The 20,403-nt window shown below is 44.6% G+C and overlaps 1 protein-coding gene across 3 annotated transcripts in view; it reads left to right on the top strand.

Annotated features, from left to right (window-relative positions):
- Window positions 1–6,186: 6,186 nt before the first annotated feature.
- Window positions 6,187–20,403, top strand: part of LOC146862153 (RNA exonuclease 1 homolog) — a 919,286-nt gene continuing 905,069 nt past the window's right edge. Inside the window, exon 1 of one of the 3 annotated variants that reach the window (XM_085641330.1) lies at window positions 6,187–6,456. In XM_085641330.1, coding sequence (XP_085497456.1) covers window positions 6,321–6,456 — 136 coding nt within the window. In that variant the 5' untranslated portion in view covers window positions 6,187–6,320. The remainder of the gene's footprint in view (window positions 6,457–20,403) is intronic. The other 2 variants (XR_014978103.1, XM_085641329.1) reach the window with 2 other exon arrangements.

The following is a 20,403-nucleotide window of genomic DNA, read 5'->3' on the forward strand; positions in this document are numbered from 1 at the left end:
AAGAGGAAGTCCTTCAGCAGGGAGCCATTCGCAGACAGAATCTCTAATTCCAGAGGGAGGCCCAATAAATGAATACCCAGGGCCCCTCCCCCGGTCACGGCCCCATCCCGTCTCATATCCCCATCCCGTCTCATATCCCTAAATCCTGAAAACCACAGTTGGTTTGAAATGTCATATAGACCCCCGTTTGCACTTATCTGGATCCCATTGGCTGGATGTGCCAGGCCTGGAGGCCAAGCTCTGATTTTTCTGCGGCTGATCTTTCTTGACGGGCAATTGCTCTCGATCTCCGCCCCGCCCGACAGTCTTCCAGCCCTCTAGCCATTCCACGCCGCTTCTGGAGTTGTGAAGAAGTACAATTTTCCATCGGACAATACCTTGACCTTGGCGGGGAATAACATCATATATTTTAGATTTCTGTCCCTGAGGGTCTTTATCACCAAATCAAAGTCTTTTTCCCCCGTATTTGAGCCGCCTGCAGGATGGCATCTCTGTCTCTGAAGTTAAGGATGCGGGCCACAATTGTGCGTGGGGGACGCCCCTGGTCACGGACCCAGTGCACGGTGAGCCTGCTCCAGTGTTCTAGTCACAACATCCATAGAAAAACTACAAGGAAGGGGCTGTTCTGCTCACACGTCTACTGTAGATTAAAAAGGGACAGTACAGATGGGCCAAGTGTTAAAGTCGCGTCTAAATCGGAGAGCAGGTGGGACAGCAAGGAAAAGCTCCCCTTACATGTCTGCCCTACATAAAAAGGAACTCAGAAGAAGGGCTGAAAGTTCTCATTACGTCCTACCCAAGGACTATCAGGCTAGGTTGAGGGTACCCTTTCACATGTGCTATAGACCTTCAGGATTTGCAACAGGGGGATGAATGCTTCTGTCAGGTACATGAAAGGCTGAAATCGGTAGTAGTTGGGACCGGAGACTTCCCATCAAGTCTGCTATAGCGATGGTGCCAGAGCGCAGAGTGTTCCTGTCACATCTACTCTACATCAGAAGTAATGCTGATGAGGGGCTGAGGATGCCAATCACATCTAACCTGGATACTGGAAGGGACTCCGAGGCTGTCGACCACAGGTTAGCAGAGATGGTGGCAGAAAGATGGGTGTTTCTTCATTTTAATCATAGATTAGAGAGTGACGGAAAGAAGAGAGTTCCCATCACACCTAATACAGACCATAAGCGATGGTGCCTGATGTGAACCCATCACATATACCAGAGACTGCAAGCGATGGTGATGTGGGCTGTGCTCCTGTCACGCACACCATAGAATAAATGTAGACAGGTGGCTGTTTTACCATCCTTTTTCTACAGACCATTAGCAACAGAGGTGAGAGATGGGGGGAGAAATGTTGAGTGTTTCTGTGAGTTATGCCTATACTACACTGGAAGATATGGTAACCCAGACAGGACTGCCAAGTTGCTTTTTCCATCACACAGTATCCCTGACAACCTATAGAGTGGGTGCTTCTTATGTTACTGGACAGGGGTCTGTTTACAATAAGCATTGGTTTTAGAAGTATTTGCCGAGACATTGTGGTATGTTTCTTTCTTTATATTTATGGCAAATAAAACTTTCTGGAAATAAGTGTAGCACGCCAACAAGTCAAGGACCTACACAGCAGCACCACACGTCTGTTCTCAGGGTCACTGGGTTGGGGGTGAAAACGATGACGCTAGTGAAGATTTAAGGATGGAATGCTTACACTACTGCAGAGTGAAAGATGATGCACCCTGCACTGGTGAGATCTGTCTTCAGATACCACACTATCCACATACAGCCCACTCCTCTGCACCCACAGCCCCCTACCCCTCCCTAAAGAACGCTGCTGGACTATAATACTGTGGTCGAAATATCGACTGCTGATATATTGCAAAAGCGATTATCATGTCGATTCCGAGACAGCGTCACTTGAGCATATTTTTTTTTTTTATGATAAACTGAGAGTAGATATTTCGTTCCGCGACCTATAACCTAAGAATGTCTCTCTCTCTACCACCTGCCACTCCCTCCCAACACCTTTGCGGAGAGGAAAGGAAATCTGCAATAAAGAACTCTTTGTTACAGGAACCCCTATCTCCAGGAGTGGAGCAGGCAAGGCTTAAGAACACCCCTCCTCCTAAAATAGCACCTTCCACCAAAACCAGAAAATCCTCTCCCGGGGCCAGTGATAAATGTTTAAAGTGCATTCCTGAGATAAGAAGACCTTGGCAACAACCATCAGATAGGACTCTGCAGGGGACAAGCTCCGGTGCCGGCCCCGTCCCGAGCACGAACCCCACGCGCTTGACTCAGTACACTCCCCCACAAGAGCGCGCACTCCGTGAGATGGTCTGTTCCAGCCAAACTCACCCCCACGAACGAGTGGTTCCTATAATGTCATCGCAGCCATCCCTCAACAGGCTTCCAAGCAACGGGGGACGTCATTAGCTCACTCTGTGAATATCTGCATCTACTGCAGAGAATTCCTACAAGTTAAAGTTTTCTAAACTTGGCGAGCTATCTATAAATACACATCTATTAAAGAGGGAGGAAGCAGGTGGTGGTGATAGAACTGGGAATATGGATAGGATGTAAAGGGTGTCCAATGAGCTCCCGCTAGCGGCGGTGACTGGGATCTCCCGTTACCACTGGATATAGGAGCAATATGGGGGTGGGGTCTGAATTCATAGCAACGCAACAGAGCTAGAAGTGATGGTACTCGTGTAACGCAAGGCCTGGGGAGCTGTAGCTTCTAGAAATCAAGCAGAACTCCCGACGGTGCCCTTTGGTAAACAGGCATTTATCTGTCACGCACCAGATTCTCCCTCAGCCCCGTGGACTGTTCCAAGGCACTTCCATGGTTCATAAGGAACTGCTCAGATAAGTGCTTGGCCCTACCCCAGCCCTGCCGATAGCTCGGAAGCACTAGCGTGCCCCGACTCCACCACGTCTGCTCCCTGCCTGGGCATGTGCGTGACTGACTACGCCTGCAGTCCGGCCAAACGTGGTCGAGAAAACCCCCGTTCGCAAGAGGCCACGCCTCCCTCATGCTCCTCGAAGTCTAGTCCTCCAGAGCATAGGCGCTCAATTATTTTCCATTACTCTGGGGGTGCTCCCGCGCCGTGAATAAATTAAAGTTAACCCGCTAAAAACCATGTCTAGCGGAGGGAAGGGGTTATAAAAGTGAAAATGTGCAAATTGTGTGTATGCCAGGGACACAGACCCGGCTTTAAGTAAGTAAAAGGTAGTGTTCCATTTAAGGTTGGGCGCAGAAGTTTCCTAGGCTAGAGGCATCAGGTCCGAGAGGGCAGAGCGTGCTTCCACGAGCAGGGCCGCGTGCATCTGCACGAGAGGGCGCGACAGAGAGGGGGGTTAGGAAAGGTTGGGAGAAGAGTCGTTTGAAAGAGAAAAGAACAGGAAAAGGTATGGTCCGACGGAATGGATAGATATGGACAGTGAGATACAAGCGCGCGTGCGCCTCGCGCTGAAAGAGGAGGCAGCAGGGGAGAGAGGAGGGGGCCTGCGTCCGTTTCCCTTGCGGGAGCGAGCTTTAAAACATTTGTTAAGGTTTCAAAGTTCGCTCCTGCAAGGGGATCGCCAAACGTGCACGCGTTGCCATTCAAGGCAATGCAATGCGTGCACGTTTTTGAGGCAAAAACAGAATCGATTTCTAAAGGTCTCCTCCTATGCAGCGCATGCGCGCAGCGTAGTTGAGACCTAAAAACAGGAGAGGATGACAGGTGGGATCGTGATCCCAGCTCTGCATGTTTTCCTTGCATCCATTTTGGCATGTTTGAGGGGAGCACAACTGTACTCAGATGTTTGACTTCTTCAGTATTTGCTGCTGTCGTAGAATCTAGCTGTGTGGCTTCTTGTGTCTAAAGGAGCATGGGGCTTGCACTGCCAGTCTGTTGCTTTCCCCCCAAAGGATAGCCCTGCATTGCATGGATCTAGGTGGCCAAAATATGTAGACAATTTGACCTAGCATCCAAGAGGAAATATTAGAAAGAAAATCAGACAAAACCACTACCTTCCAAAATATAACACACACAATGCACTAGATAGTACTCCACATACCTGTCCAAAAACGAACATATTCTATATAATTTGACATCACCTAGCTCATAACAGTAACAATCATAAAAATAAATATATGATCACAATCCTCAAAAGACCAACACACACATAGCCAACACAAGTCAGAGGCACCATATAAAAGGACTTCACCAAGCAATTTCCTCTTTACTCCATAACAAATCGATAGCACATTAAAACAAACGTCTCAGAAACAATTGTGGCTTACTGGGTTACTCTGGACCCTAACAATGGTTACTGTGGACACTAACAAGATGCCATGCATTCAGTTACATGAAACATATCCAACAAAGCAGGCAATGCACATGTGGCATTTTTTTTGTTTAAGTGCAATTTGAGTTGATAAATTATCTGTGTGAATTAGTGATTTTAATCGTACATATGGTAGTAACAGATGAACAAATGATGTTGCATTTAAAATGATTTGATTATTTTGCTTAGAAGTGTGATAAATAACGTAGTGTTGAGTCACATTTCTGTGTGAGACATTATTTTAATTTAAAACGGATGCAGTTTCTGGTGCTCTGCTTATCTTGTTCAAGTCCCTCCTCCCCATCAGTGACCTGCTGTGAGTTTTCTCTCCCCACAGTTTGCACAGAGTGCTATGACGCAAAAGGACAGTTGTATTAGAAAGCATGTATTGTGAATGAAGCTTTCCATCATGTACGTGATGCTTCATTTTAAAGGATATCCGCTGGAAGTGCCAATGCAGTTGTGCAGAAGAACATAATTCCATGAGCTGTTGTTTGAGAAATGTTATATATTATGTTGTACATTTCTGGAGTGCAGTTGCCGAGGAAGCAAGTGGACGATTTCTCTTACCTTAAGAAATGGGTTAGTGTTAAGATGATTTAGTTAATATGAAGTGATTTTTGATTTGCCAATAGGATTTAACCATGATCGTACCATGCTGAGTCTGAAGTTTTGCTAATTGTAATGCATAAATTGTGTATAAATACCCATGGTTTTGTAAGATTGAGGGCAAGTTCTCAATTTCCTTGCGAGACTGTCTGATTATTTTGAGAATTGTTTTACCTCACTCAAGATAATGTCAGTACTCTTTAAGAGTTTGACACCTAGAAGCTGGAGAGATTCAACTGCTTTGTAGGAAATGTATTATGATTCTGTATTAATAATAATGCTGAATTAAACATTTAAGCTTAATTTTGATCTAGAACTCAGTTCTCGAGAGGTCCCACTTTCTAATTTTAGATACTATGCTAAATTACTGATGGGAACGGGAAGGGTTGTCTCTTGCAGGAGCTGAACTGCCGCCCTAAGGTAAAAATTGGTATGTGCAAGATATTGGGATTCAGAAAGTTATTGGGGTTCAGCTCCCCCACATACCATTTCTCCCTGAAAGTATGTGCACAAATTGGTAAAGGCCTGCTGTATAGACCGAACACTAAACATCAGAACACACATACAAGCCTTTCAATTGTCCCAGACTAGTACCATCTTCTATAGCGTAACCAGCTATTCACTTTGATTTCATGTATCTTCAAGAAAGGCTCCGTCCTGGGTGGCCTAAAATCAGGCTCCGAGCTCACAGAATGAAGCAGGCCAGCCAATAAAACTACAAATTCTATTGTGTGTGTACTCTCACCACCGAAGGAAGCAAATTAGACATCAAATCTAGAAATAATATTCCGTGTATACAGATTTCCCATGTGCTCCTGTGACCCCTTCATTGGGCAAGTACTTTAATCAACATTACTTTCCAAAAATATACTTTGGAGACCATACTTATTTTATTAAAAAAGAAACGACAAGTCCCACCATGAGACGATGTGTTTTGTTTAGAAAGAAGTCGGCTGTCGCTGAAGGATCTACACTCATCATCTGTTCAATAAGCAGGTAAATTTGAAACAACACACTTGCTAATTGAATCTCTGAATTAAGATACCCGGGCCAGGTTAACCTCTATGTCTGTTCATCTTGCAAAACAACCGTAACTAGTCACTTCGAGCATAAAACGTTAATATTATGAGTGTCGTCTGGTGTACCCCTTACCCCGGAAAAGTTCCCTCGACGGAATGCACGTTCAGTCCCAAGTTCTGCTTTATAATTGGCTGGAGAGGGACGCAACGCGGTACCGAGGAAAACCGGAGGGTTCTGTTTTCCCGAGGAGATAAATTGGCGCGTAGAAACAAGCCTCCGGGGTTGGATGTCTTCGCCGGGTCACGCGTTCTTTCTCCGCCCCTGCGCTTTGTGGTGACGTCTCAGAGAGGGCGAGAGGAATGCTGCGCTCCTCCGGCTTGTTCCGGGGCCTGCAGTGCCCCTTCTCTGGTGGTGCGTTACGCTGTCAGAGGCCGCACTGCCAGTATGGCCATGGTGGCCAAGAGGAAAGACGCGAAGAGGCGCCCAGAGCTGCGGGTGAGTACAGTGGGGTGGAACCCCCGGGTTAGGCGGGGTATCAAACACCTGGGTCAGCCTTTCTGTGACGTAATCTCATCTTTGGGGCCTATAGTGGCGCAAGGTACCCTATTTATGGCCCACGAGCAGGTCTTGTGTCAGGCATTTTCATCTGGTTGGGCCAAAGGTACCGCTGGGTGCAATGTGAGCCCAATTTTTGTCGTTTTCAGGTGGTAGCCTACAAGCTCAATATTTACATCACATCTTCTTCCGAACAGGCAAATAGAGTTGGGAGTAAGAGGTGATGTCTATACTCAGTTGCACAACCTTTAAAATTTCCAGCAAGCCACGCTTCGACAGAAGTGCCTGGATTGGATTCCAAGCACATACTAATAGTAGTTCAAGATATAAGGAGGTCCCTGTTACAATACCTAAGCCTTGATATTTCGCAGGAGGAAGACAGGCTACTTACTCCTTGCAATATGCTCAACGCCTAGTTCTTTCCACACTGTGACTTTTGTAAATGTTTATTTTAATGTCATTCTTTTGCGATGTACTTTCATTGATAAAAATGTTTAACAAGCATTGGCATAGTCAATAGGTCTCGCCTTTGGGACCTTTTAAGTGTTTAGCTAGAGCTATTGGCTATGCCAATGTGTTAAAGTTATGTTGTAGAAAAGTGCGGCTGCTGTCTAGCATATTGAAAAATTGTAATAAAGAAAAATAATAAAAATGTGTTGGTTCTTCTGGTCCACTTCGTAAATGGAGACCCTGACATTAACCTTCTGCTTATGTTAGAGTACACTGGTGTACATTAGTGTAAAAATTGGTGGTGCAACAGCAAAATGAAATGTTGTCTGTCAAAGCGCTCAATTACATTGGATTATGGCTGTTCTTGCCCTACTCATCCAATTCTGCCGCCAGTGCACATATTTTTAGTCACCCTCAATATTTGTTTATTTAATTTATGTATTTTTTTGTGAGTTTATTTATATTTTAAACAGTTTGTTGGCAAATTTTCTCAATTTTTTTATGTGTGCTTGGATTTTCATGTTTAAATTATGTATTGTGTACTTCATTGAAACAAGCAGTTGCAAAGCAATAGGCCTTGCATTTGCGAGAGCTTAAGCTATTGGCATTGTAAATGGCAATGTCTTTTATTTATCTGTTTTAAGAACCAACACATAAATAAAAGGCATTGTCATTTACAATGCCAATAGCTGAAACCCTCGCAAATGTGAGGCCTATTGCATTGCAAATGCTTGTCATTGTATGGCAGTCGCAGCTTTCACCAAAAGCTGAGATGTGACAGAGGTATATTGAGAGTGCATTAATATAACAGCCACTCTTCGGCATTCTTGGCCTAAATCCACCCATCAACAATGAAAACAAAGGCAGCAGCAGAAAGTAATAGAACATGACTTTTTGGGAAGTGTGATCGGGTACTTCAGGCTTCCGATTAAATTTTGTACACTAAGTGCTCCGGGTCAGAGGTGCGATAAAAATCGCATTATACAGATTTAGTGCGTCTTGTGTGTGAGTCCGCTGATGCTTCTCGGATCTGGAGGCAAATCTTCCATTGGACTGCAGCGGGGCTGAGGGGGTGCTGCCCCTCCTTAAAAGAAACCAAAAATGTTACAGGCCGTTTCTCTAACCCCAAGCTCGAGTCACAAGCTTGAGGCGAGCATGCTGCCAGCTGCACAAAGAGCATTTACAGTAAGCTGTTTACTTACTGTCCACCAATGGCATCTACAAAGAAGGAATGTTTGAGCTCCACACAGCTGCAAGGTTTCAGCTGCAACAAAATGAAGGCCACGGCCTTTCAGTCTGTCATTTCAGCAATACGATTTACGGTACATGGCCACCATTAATGTCCGCCATTACAGTAAAAGCACAAGTGTGGAATGGGTGCGCTTTTAAAAACAATTTCGCAATGTAAATACGGTGAGCTTATAAATAAAGGCGTGTGGCTGACCTTGAGGTAAAAACGCGGCATGGGTGCATTTAAAAAAAATACTCAATGTAAATACGGCGAGCTGCAGCGGTGTGAGGAGCGAAAGGAATAGAGAAATAAACGCACAACCAACACGCAAGTAATGCTAAAAAAAAAAGTGCAGAGAGGGGGAGCAGGAGGTGAGCCCAGGAGTGGTGCGCGCTCAGTCTGCTCTTTTTGGAAGCACATACTCGTGCTTGTGGCGCGCCCCTGCGCACTCCCGCAAGGTGGATGCCGCCAAAAGCACGAGTATGTGCTTCGAAAAAGAGCAGAACGACGGCTAAAGGTCCTTCTATGCAGCGCATGCGTGCTGCGTAGGTGAGACCTAAAAAACAGCAACACATTAGGAAAAAAGAAAGCAGTTTTGTTAATAACTAAGAGGTTTTCATGCCTGAGAAGTGTAAAACCGGAATTGCAGTCAAATAGGTAAACTTCTGGGGCCCTATTGCAGTGTCTCGGTTACAGAAGGGCTGGAGATGTTTGTGCAACCCCTCCAGTAGCACTGATAGTGCTGACGCACATGGAGCGCAAGAGCTATATTCAGAGGTTGCTCCCTCATTAGTATTAGGTGTAACCTCGCGCAAATGAGGGACCCCGCTATGCTTTTGAGCCTGCCCCATATTATGGATACGAGTGCAGAGGCAAAAAGGCACACAGCATGGGAAACAAAAGCAAGCATCCAGACTAAAGAATACTCCAGCTTGGTTGGGTTTTGTACTAGTCTGAACTGAATGCTCTGTAAAGTGCACATGCTTCTCTCGGGTCAGGACATGCCATGCCATGTTATGTTGATTTGTAAAGTGCACTCTCACCCAGGAGGGTATCCTGGCACTGAGCATGAGTTAGATTAGCCAAGCCTAGTGCCAAATGTGACTGCTTGAAAAGGCAGGTCTTCAGTTTTTTATGGAATTCAAAAAGTGAGGAGGGCTCGGCTGTGTAACGGTACGTCAGTTCACATTTTGGAAGTGATTTTAGAGCAGGCTCAACCGCCAGATCTGGCTTTCCGTATGCGTGGGATGCGTGCAAATAGGAGTCTTGCCTAGATGAAGTGTCTGGAAGGTTTGTGTGAGCAGATAGTATTATCGAGGTATGCTGGGCATGAATGCCTTGAGTGTCATGGGAGGTTGAAAGTGATTCTGGTTGCCGAGTTTAGGATGTCCTGCAGCCTCCTCATGAGATGCTTGTTCCATCCTGGCATAGAGGGTATTTTTTTAGTCTAGTTTGCTGGTGGCAAGAGTGTGGGTGATGATTTTACGGGTGTTGACTGGGAGCCATTTGAAAATCTTACTTTGGATCCTCAGTATGTGGTAGGTGAGGACCGGATTATGCAGCAGAGTTGACTAAATTATCCAGCAAGAAAAGGCAAATTATGTTGTGTACTGTAGCGATATTTTGTGGTAATATTAGTTCATTATTTTGTCATTTAGTTTTTCACACTTGTTATCACGGTCTGGGCCTAAGTTGTACCACATTAGTACAAGTTTAACACACAAGTATAGCAATAAACCACTGAGAGGTGAATAGACAACCTTTTCAGAGGGCCTTCAACTGCGTGGTAGCATGTGTTGCAGCATTTTCGAGTAACTTTTTATGGATTTGAGATAGAGTTTTTTTTAATCTGCAGATTATGCATCAGATGATGGTTTATGTGGCAAATGCGGAAAATCCATAACTTTGTGACAAACACCACAGCCATAACATTGAATAATTCCAGTGGGCATGACTATAACATGGAATGTGCAATAAACGGTAACAAGATATCAGAATATGAAATTCTTACGTTTGTAACTCCGCCATACTGGTGGGAATAAAATCAGCCCGACACGCTATCTTACTTGAGATAACACAGAGATTTACTTTACCACAGCATCTGGCAGAGAACTGACAGACATGCTTTAAGCCTGATTCACAAAAGTAAACTTAAACATTTGTGCAAGCGTACTATTTTTTTTGGTATTCATAAACTACAAGTTTAATTTTACTAATAGTAATTTTACAACTGAGGAGAGTCCGCACTGGTGGCAGAGACTCAAAAATAAACTCTTAAGTTCATGAATATAAATAAAAGTATTAAACTTACCCAAGAGTGTAAGTTTACCTTTGCGAATCAGGCCTTTACTCAATTAGGCATTTTAATTCCATATTAATTCTTAGGTAATGGGGGAAATGTATGATTCCCTCACCCTAGTGGCTGTTAATCCAGTGAAGCATGCACATGTATAATGCATGACCATCCTACAATATTACTTTTGCGCATCTTGTGCAAATTAAAATACATACACTCAGAACCCCCAACACAGACAATAATTGAGGTGCAAAAGGCAGTTCACAAGCCTGGCCTTGGTGTCACTATACCTGCTGCATCATTGGAAGATAAACGTCGGTCCCCACTCTCCCAAATAAAGATGAGGGACCCACTGAAAGCTCAAGCCAGCCTTAATCCTGAAGCCTGGCTCTGGCTCAGCTCGAGGTCCTGTTGGAACATCGAGCCCATAAAAGATCCGAGCTTTCATGTACCTTCTGCCTGCCTCATTCAAGCTTTTGAGCTTCCAATTTTGGAGCTGAACCAGTCTGGTTCGAGTCTCTGCATCAGGTAAACATTGTGTTCATGTAAACTCTTCATTACCTCCAGATTGAGTTTGCACTATATAAAAACTGCACAAAGAGGTAAAAACAAAGTATTAACATGAAAAGGAGACATACATAGATCGTAATTTAGTACAAAGTGAAACCATAAAACCTGGATAAATTGCAGATTTCCTACTTTGTGTGACCGTAGGCAAATATTTTATTCCACCAAAACTAGTTTTTCTTCATATTTAGCATGAAAGCACGTTCAAAAACGTGAATCCGAAAACCAACTATACAAAAACCTATTGTGTTTGATTTAATAGACTAATGTTGCTCTAAAATCTGTGCCACTACAAGGTCAACGTGACAACTCATGCGTCTTAGTTCAATATTGGCATTGTCACCAGTGTGAGGACGGAGGCAGGAATGGATAAATTCATGTTAAAAAAAAAAAAATCACTCTCAAAAAAATACTTCAGTGCAGCGCTGAATTGTGACATAATGTCAAATATTCCATGTGTTATAGAAATTCACTTTTTTTGAATTTTGAAGAGACTTTATCAGATTTTATGTATAGTTTGTTGTATGATTTACATAGCAAACAGCCTTAGGGCTTGGCTTTTGCACGGGCTCGAAGAGCCAAGCCAGACCCTTAGCTCTGCCCTGGCTCGGCTCTCCCTATTAAATTGTTGGCTTGCCCAAATCTAGCCCCAACACACACCGCCCAATTGCAGTTTGTTGAGCGAGACCAGCTAGGGTTACCCACTGGACTTTTTTTTTTTTTTTTTACCAACGTGCTCTATTTTAATCTCTCAGCCAGTATAAAAATAAGGGAAATTAACTAAAGCTGGTAAAATACTAATGATTCAAATAATTTGCTTTAAAAATTGTTTGACAGTGGCGGCCAGCGTGGATCGGAGGTAGGAGGGGCAGTGCACAGGGACGGGGGAGGATGCGGGGCGGATGAGCCGCCACTGGTTCTAGAGGTTCCTTAATGACCCCTGACTGATAACTAAAGTAAATGCAGTGAAAAAACATCAGTGTTCAGACGTTAACATGAATGAAGCACTTAACAGGTTCCTTCTCCAGGACTGGGTGGGCCAAAGGTGATGTTTTGGTGGCCCTGGCTAACCTGGTCCCCCTGCAAGAACTGGGCCAGCACACAAGCCTACCGGGCTAGAGCGACCACCTGCCGTAGTTTTTAGTCTTCGTCCAAAGCAAGAAACCTTCATCTTTTGTTAGAAGGTAGTATGATTTCGGCCAACCAAATGTCATTTTCTTTTCTTCCCCTCACTTGAAAATACCTTGCTGCTATGCAACACGAATACACGTCTTCAATATCCGCCCTCAAAGTATTTTGGGAAAATCATCAAATGTGTATACGTGTGAGTTTCCGACCTCTGCTTCAGTGTGTAACAATGTTAAACCAACATTGACAAAGCCAATAGGTCTCGGTGTGGAGTGTTCTGGAGTAGAGTAGAGTGTTTTGGCGTGGCGCACAGTAGAGTTGAGTGGCATGGAGAGGAGTGAAGTGGAGTGTCATGGAGTAGTGTAAAGTGTTATGGAGTGTCGTGGAGGGAGTAGAGTGGAAGGGTGTAGAACTGGGTGGCGTTCTGTGTTGCAGCTTAAAGTGTGGTAAAAATGTTTGTCATAATCTTTCTCTTCTTACTCTTTTAACTGTACTGGACCTTTTACGTTTAGACAATCTGAAGCGTTTCTATTTACCACAGAGGAAATGATCCTCTAAATCTTTCTCCGCCGATAGGAGGGGTGGAACTTAGGGTGACCAAACTCCAGGTTAGCTGTCCAATGAGAATCATTAATTGACGGCCAACTCACAAATTTGAGATCAAATTTAAATACACCACTCTCAAAACCATGCTGAAGAAATAAAGGATAGCTGCAGGAAGACCTAATCTCTTAAAGAAGTTATGTCGAGTTAGGATTAAACAGACTTCAAGCTCTCCAACAGCGATTCAAAACAAAAGAAGTAACACCTGATGTTCTGTCAAAGGTCGCTGTTTCTACCTACAACATATTGTCATTAGGACAAAGCACAGTTTGTATGAAAGAATCAATGGGAATCAATAAGACTCAAACAGATGATTGATTAATTAGGTTATTGTATTAAAGATCCAAAATTCATTGCCACATATTTCTTGAAGTTCAGTTTAGAATATCACAGCTTGCAGAACAATGCCAAACATTTAAGCAGGCTTTCTTGGATGGTTATAAGCAGAATCAACTAGATAGTGAGTCATACATACCACCATTAAGGCAGAAGGATAGTTATTTCTTTTTTTTGTGTTGATTTTTCAAAACCTTTATTGATAAATTGCAGGATGTGACAGGTTATCACTTCATTAAATGGCATAATAATGATGATCATTGTAGTATGCCTAATGGTCTGTTCTGTTTAGAAGTATATTTGGGATGTAGGTCTGCACCATTATTAGTTTGTAGGTGTATATGTGATCTATACAGGCTCTATTAGCAGAATTGCTCCATTAGGAATTGGTGTTTATAAGGAGATGTTCCTTTATTCCCACTTTTTCTATTGTTAACAGTTTATCCTTCACTTGCGTGGTTTATTTTCGGGCCCTAGGGAGAGTGGCTCGTGATGTTTGCAATCTAGCGATAGTGGGTTAGCCTTATGGTACTACATTCTAGATCGGCCCTCTGCCTAGTCATGGAAATCTGCATTATTTCAATTCTTACTTGTTTCCATGACTTTTTTTCATCATGGGTTTGTGATTGGGTTTAATTTCATGATTCGACAACGGTGGAAAATCGGATACAAGGACTGGTTTTCGAGGCCTGTAGCACTTGCCTGGAAGGTAGTTTGGGGACACGGACGATGTGTATTGGATCAGTCTTGTAGAATTGCGTATCAGAACTTTGTAAGTATTCTTTGCTCCCTAACTTGTGTCGGAAGGGAGTGTTCTTATCTGACCGTGTAGTGATTTGTAAATAATTTGTACGTGAATTACTGCTTCGGTTGATATTTTGTCACATGCAGATTCGTTCCATTTTCCTTGGATTTTGGGACACTGAATTATTGGCTGCCAGAGTCGAGCATGCTAGGATAGCCCTCGCCATACATGGTCTTACGTCTTTAAATCTTGTAAGTTAATTTGTAACTACCACCCTCTGGTCTTATCCTGATTATCTGGGGCGGCATGTTCATGTTTGTCATCTATTTTCCGTAGTATCTGTAAATGCTTCCGTGAACACTAGATCCAGCTACCACATTTTTAAGGTTACCCTGGGTGACTTTCGTTTACAAAAACCTATGTATGGTATCTTGTAGGACTTTTTCCTCACCCTGTGAATCGAATAGAATGGGAATACATACTTATTTTTATATTTTCTATGCTCCCCAGCAGTGATTATGCTACCTTCACGACAGAGTCCATGTCTGCCAGACTTTAGGGATCTCGGGTGATTCATCATTTTTTATGTATGTATAGCATCTCATATATTCTTTATGTATCCCCTGAGTCCTAGTAAACTGGGGTAGATATTTTATTTCTATTATCTATCTTTAGAATTGGCTACCCTATGAGAGCTTGTCATCACAGCCTTCAGACATTGTTTGGCTGACTGGGATCAGTTGGTAAGATAGGTGTGGGGAGCATTATTTTGTACTATTCCTAGCCCCTCCATCTTTTTGCTATAGGTACCATGACTATCTGGTGTCAGTTTATACATTCATTGAGTACTTAGTTGCCAATTACGCCATCTTCGCCTTATAAATAAATCCCAGTTATGGTAATTGAGCAGATTGTCCTTGGCGCGTACTCCACTCAACTGTACGGAGCCATATTGCCTTGAATCTTGAGGTTGGGCTGTCTTTACTTGGGACACGATGCTGCAGTTGGGCATCCTCAAGGAAGTTATGCCCTATAAGGTTTGATGCGTTAATTCAGGTGCGATATTGCCCATGTAGAGTAGACATCACGTTTTACTTTTTGTATTCCATGTAGAGTGGTATAGCACTCAGGTTGGGCTGCTTCTATTTGGGACATGCTGTTACAGTTGGGTGTTCTCAAGTAATGTAGGCCTGATAAGGCTTGTTGCTTTATTTTAGGCACTATGTTGTCCATCTAGAGTAGACACATGTTCTGCTTTTTATATTCTATCCAGAGCAGTACAGCAGTTCCCGTGTTCTGGGACTTCCATACTCCTATATATCTATCTCAGACTGTGTATAACAATCAACACTGGACATTACAGTATGTAGTACATAATATTATGCCAAGTGTCTTTGTACAGTAATATCTTGTAATTGAAGTCACATATAAGTGGAAGCAGAAAAACGGATCTAACTCCCATTAACTACCCCAACCCCCCTCCCCTTGTCTGGCTCACCACTAAGTAAAACGCTCTTAGAGCCAGCCTATCCCGGTGATCCAGTGCCTGTGCTGACAGGTATGAGTGAAGATTGGCAGAACCCTACATGACGCATGTCTGCAGGCTGAGATTATCTGTGCAGCGAAAATTGACATTAATCGCTAATGGGCCACTAGTCATCAGGTAGTCTAGGTACAGGTGCAGGGTCTAGGGCCTTAAATATCTCCAGTAGTATGTCCCATTCCATGGATATTAGGGCTTACATAGACCTCGGGCTTCCTCCCGTCTAATGGCATCACTCTCAGTCCCCCCCTAACCCCCCGTGCCAAACATAGACTGAAGGGGCCTTCACCGGCTTCCAGCGCATGGTTATGGCGCGCTTGGTAATCAATACCGCCAGGTCAATGAAGCGGGTCTGTACCTTCTGCGATTTCGGATGGTGGCGAACACCAAGTAAACAACTACCCAATGTCTGCTCCAAAGGAGTGCTAGTTGTGGTTCTTAGGCCCTGGGCCACTCCGTCCCAGAACTCTGCTAATATGGGGCACGACCACAGCATGTGTGAAAGGTCAGCCTTTTCCAGCCTACATCTGGGGCATCGATGCTCAGTTTCCGGATATATACTCTGCAACCAGTGCGGAGTGAGGTAAGCCCTATGTAATATCATAGACTGTATGAATTTAAATTTGGCACTGCGGGACACCTTCTTGACGTACTCCAGCAGCGAGGCCCACTCCTTGTCGTTGAGGTCCTTCTCAAGATCCTCAGACCACCTGTACCGCAGCACCAGAAGAGAGATCCCGGCCTGTGCTCTAATAGCCCGATAGAGCCATCTCGTGAGGTGGCTCCCCCTCCCTTAAGATGAAGCGCTTGCGTTAAATCATGCGTTTGGGGTTTCTCTCTGTTTGGGGCCCAGTGCTTTTTGACATATGCAAGGATAGTAGCATGCGTCATGTATAGGTTAACTGAGACCCCATTTGCCCTAACAAAGTTTGCATGATCCATAAGGATACCGTCCGTGAACAATGCTCCTACCGTGGTTACGCCCTCCTCTGCCCATCAGCGGATGGGCTGAGTAGTGATCAGTCCAGTGGGTGTAGGAATTCCCAACAGAGGCACATTATTAGCATATGGGGGATTTCGACGTGTGTATTGAACCGTCCTGTGCCAATAGATAAGTGCTTTATAGAGCAGTGTTGGTGCTCCTTGCGGGATTTTTGAGTGGGGCAACAAGGTGTGTAATACCCTTTCGTTAATGTCGCGTATGGTATAGCCCACCTCGTGTAGGTTGCGACCTGCCAACCAGTATGACAGCCGTTGTAATTGGGTTGCATAGCAGTAAGCACGGAAATCCGGTGCCCCAGTCCACCCTTGTCTGTCGCTAGTTGGATTTCAGCTAGGCCCACCCTTCAGCGGCCAGTCCCCCAGATTAAGTTGGAAAGTAAAGTATCTAGTAATTTAAATATGGGGGTAGGGATTACAAGCGGTAGATTCGTCAAATAATATAGTAATCTTGGGAGGATGACCATCTTGGAGATAGCCACCCGGCCCATCACGGACGGTGGCAATAAGGTCCAGAAGGCCGTTTGGGAACGGAGAGCCCTGATAGCCCTATGGAGGTTACCCTCGATCAGGTCTGGATTTTTTCTATATATTTGAATGCCTAAATATTTAAAGGTGTGTTGTGCCACCGAGAGAGTGAGTTGCCCAAATTGTATAGTATCCGGGCGTACGCCGGCGTGGAAAAAGAATGCCTGTGATTTTCAAATTTACTAAAGATAACCGGGGTGGGCACTAGTTCACAGTTCAAGTCTTTTACATATAGGATTATGTCATCTGCATATGCCTACAGTACATGTGTGGTGTTCCCTAAGCTAATACCTACTTGTGCAGCTTCGGTCCGTAATTTGATAGCTAGTGGTTCTAGTGCGAGGTTAATAACCAGGGCGACCGAGGACAGCCTTAGCGAGTGCCCCTGCCCACCTGGTATATGTGGGAGATATGGCCTCCAGTGCGTGCTCGCGCTGTTGGAGCTGTGTACAGTAGTTTAACCCATTTCAGGTATGGCGGCGGTATGCCAAACCTCTCCAGTGATTTAATCATGTAATCCCAGTGGAGTGTATCGAAAGCTTGTTTCAAATGCAATGTAATGCAGCCTGCGTTATGATCTCCAGCTGATGTTGTGCCCCAGGACGTGATCGAAGCGACAAATGTTTAATGAAGTGCTGCACGTTGGCACAAAGCTGCACTGGTCTGTGTGGATTAGGGTCCGTAGGTAGGGGAGGAAGTGAAGCACCAAGATTTTACTTAGTATTTAATACTTGTGGTAAGTAAGAAAAGGGGGCGGTAGCCTGAAATGTCTGTGGCCAGACGGCCCGGTTTAGGCAGGGACACTACCAATGCCTGCATCGTGGAGGAAGGGAGGTGCCATGTTTCCAATGCTGCGTTATCTAGTTGCTCAAGTTGTGGGACCATAGTGTCTGCAAATGTGGTAAAGAACTCCATTGGTAGCCCATCTAAGCCTGTGGCTCTATTGCGTGGCAACGCCTGCATGGCTTCCCTAATTTCTGACCCAGTGATGGGGCCCAATAGAGCATCCTGTGCAATGCGGTCTAATTGGGGAAAGGGTAGGTCAGCGAAGAAGGCGTCAACGGTATCCTCCGTCTGGGGTGGCGGGGCTTGATCTAGGGTTTTGTAATACTTACAGAAGGCTTCATTTATGTCCTGCTGTGTGATTAGTTTTCCCCTGAGGTGTGATTATCTCATGTATGACTACGGTAGGGGGTGCGTAACGTAGGATGCGTGCCAGCAGTGCCCCGGATGTGTCCGCTTCAGTGTGTTTTAACTGGGTATATGCTCTGTAATCCATCACCCTGAGACTTTCCAGCAGTACGGTGTATTTGCTATTGTGTAATTCCTGCCATGCCCCGGCAGTGGTACTGATTGGCTATGCCCCGAATCACAGGCGTAAACGCATCCCATTCTATTTGTCTGGTGGAGGCAGTATCAAAGTTTTCGGTGAAATAATTCTACCCTAGGTTAGGGTTAATTCCAGTGGGTTGTGGTCAGACAGGGTTTTGCCCAGATAGGTAGTATGTGTGATTTGCGCTGTGAGGGGTGTAGAGCAAAAGATCCTGTCTATTCTCGTGTGCAGCTGGTGTGTCGGGGAAAAGGATTATTCCCTACTGGTCGGATTCGTGAGACGCCAGGCATCACCCATCTCCCAGCCCTCCGCCCACCAAACCAATGTCTCAGCCTGCTTAATGGACCCCGCTCCTGGAATGGGGGGATGTGAGTGGTCCATGACCGCATTGTAGTCGCAACCTAGGATCCATGGGTGCCTTGCCCAGTCCCTTAAGACAGTGTTTATGTTCGCCAAAAATTTATCTTGATCAAAGTTAGGGGTGTAAACACCACCAAGAATCACCTGTGTGCCATCTAATGTTCCACGCACTAGAATGTATTGACCTTGTGGGTCTGTACATTGTTCCAGGGCTATGAAGGGGAGCCCACCCCTGATCCATATTGTCGACCCTCTAGAAAAGGCAGAGTATGATGTGAAGAATATTTCACCCCTCCATTTCCTGCGTAACTTTACAACTTCAGAGACTGTGAGGTTTGATTCTTGGAGGAACACTGTGGGCCCTGCATCTGTTAAGTTGTGCATTGACCCTGTGGCTTTTGTGTATAGAGCCCAAGCCCCGGACATTCCAGGTTATTATTTTATATGTCTGTCATGTGGTCAATTGTCTGTGTAGGTGGTAGTCAGAGGGGTAGGGTGCCGGAACAGTAGTACAGAGACCTATTGCGTGGGTTGAGCCATAAATATAGAACTCCCTTGGAACCATGAATACTAGGTCCAGTGTTCTAACACCACTGGTCCAAACTGATAAAAACAACTGTATAAACTGTGAACGAGTTACGGGGTGCATTCACCTTCTGGGGGAACTTAAGTCATGCATAGTTTTTTTTTTTTTTTTAATTTTTTTTTCTTTATTCGGTCCGGTCAACAGTACAGGTTGTACATACCATGCTGCTATTTGTTACTATTCTTACATCAGAACAAGTGAGAAACAGTCCTTGCTCGTTGATAATAACATTTTCAAAGTTATACATATATGCCCGCAAATTTCCCATCTCTTCGTTATGTGACATCAATACTCTCGACATCATAAGTTATCAGCACGTCGTTTGGCAAAAAGAAATTACAGTATTTGACACCTGGAATTTAAACAGAGGACACAACAGTTCCACCTAGATAACAGAAAGAAGGAAAAGCCACACCGGAGTTTCATCCATGTCTGTACAGTGCCATCTATTTATATACCTCAAGTATTTACCTGCATGGTCAGAAGATAATGTTTCAGCGGTTCCTAAAAAATCTCGGGGTCTCGACAAGAGGGGCAATTCCTCCGAATAAGTCTCCATGGTTTCCCTGCAATATGACATGTCCGTGAGCCAGTCCTTGAATCTAGGCGGCCTTTTACTGCCCCATCGAATATCTACCCGTCGTTTTGCTAGTAATAGTGCTACCGCCAAGAACTTTCGCCTCCTCAAGTATCAATTTATATATCCCCAATAAACACATCTGAGGCGTATTCGGAACCTGCTCCGCAAGCATTGTGGTTATCGCCCCCATAACTTCCCGCCAATAATCATGTATCGTGGGACATGCCCATGCCAGGTGCAGGAAGTCAGCTTTCATTGCATTGCACCTGTGGCACCTGTCATGTTGTCTTAGGCCATATCTGTAAAGTTGAGTCGGTGTGTAATTAAAGTTCATGCATAGTTGGTGTGAATTGTGTGAGCCCGTAATACCCGGACCCAATATATCTAGGACAATATGACCGTGCCGCAGCTGGGGAGTCTAGCATGCATTGCGGGCATCTGCTTGCAGATTTCTTACCAGTTAACATTACATATTAACCGACAGTTTGAGTTACACTGGGAAATAAGGCAATACTATTTTCATAGTCTGAATGAGCAGTGTTCTAATCGGACGAGCTAGCTGCCGATTGTAGGTGGGTGTGTCTGAGGGTGCTCACTGCTGC

Source organism: Triturus cristatus, chromosome 2_2, assembly GCF_964204655.1.
Source record: "Triturus cristatus chromosome 2_2, aTriCri1.1, whole genome shotgun sequence".
Lineage (NCBI taxonomy): Eukaryota > Metazoa > Chordata > Amphibia > Caudata > Salamandridae > Triturus > Triturus cristatus.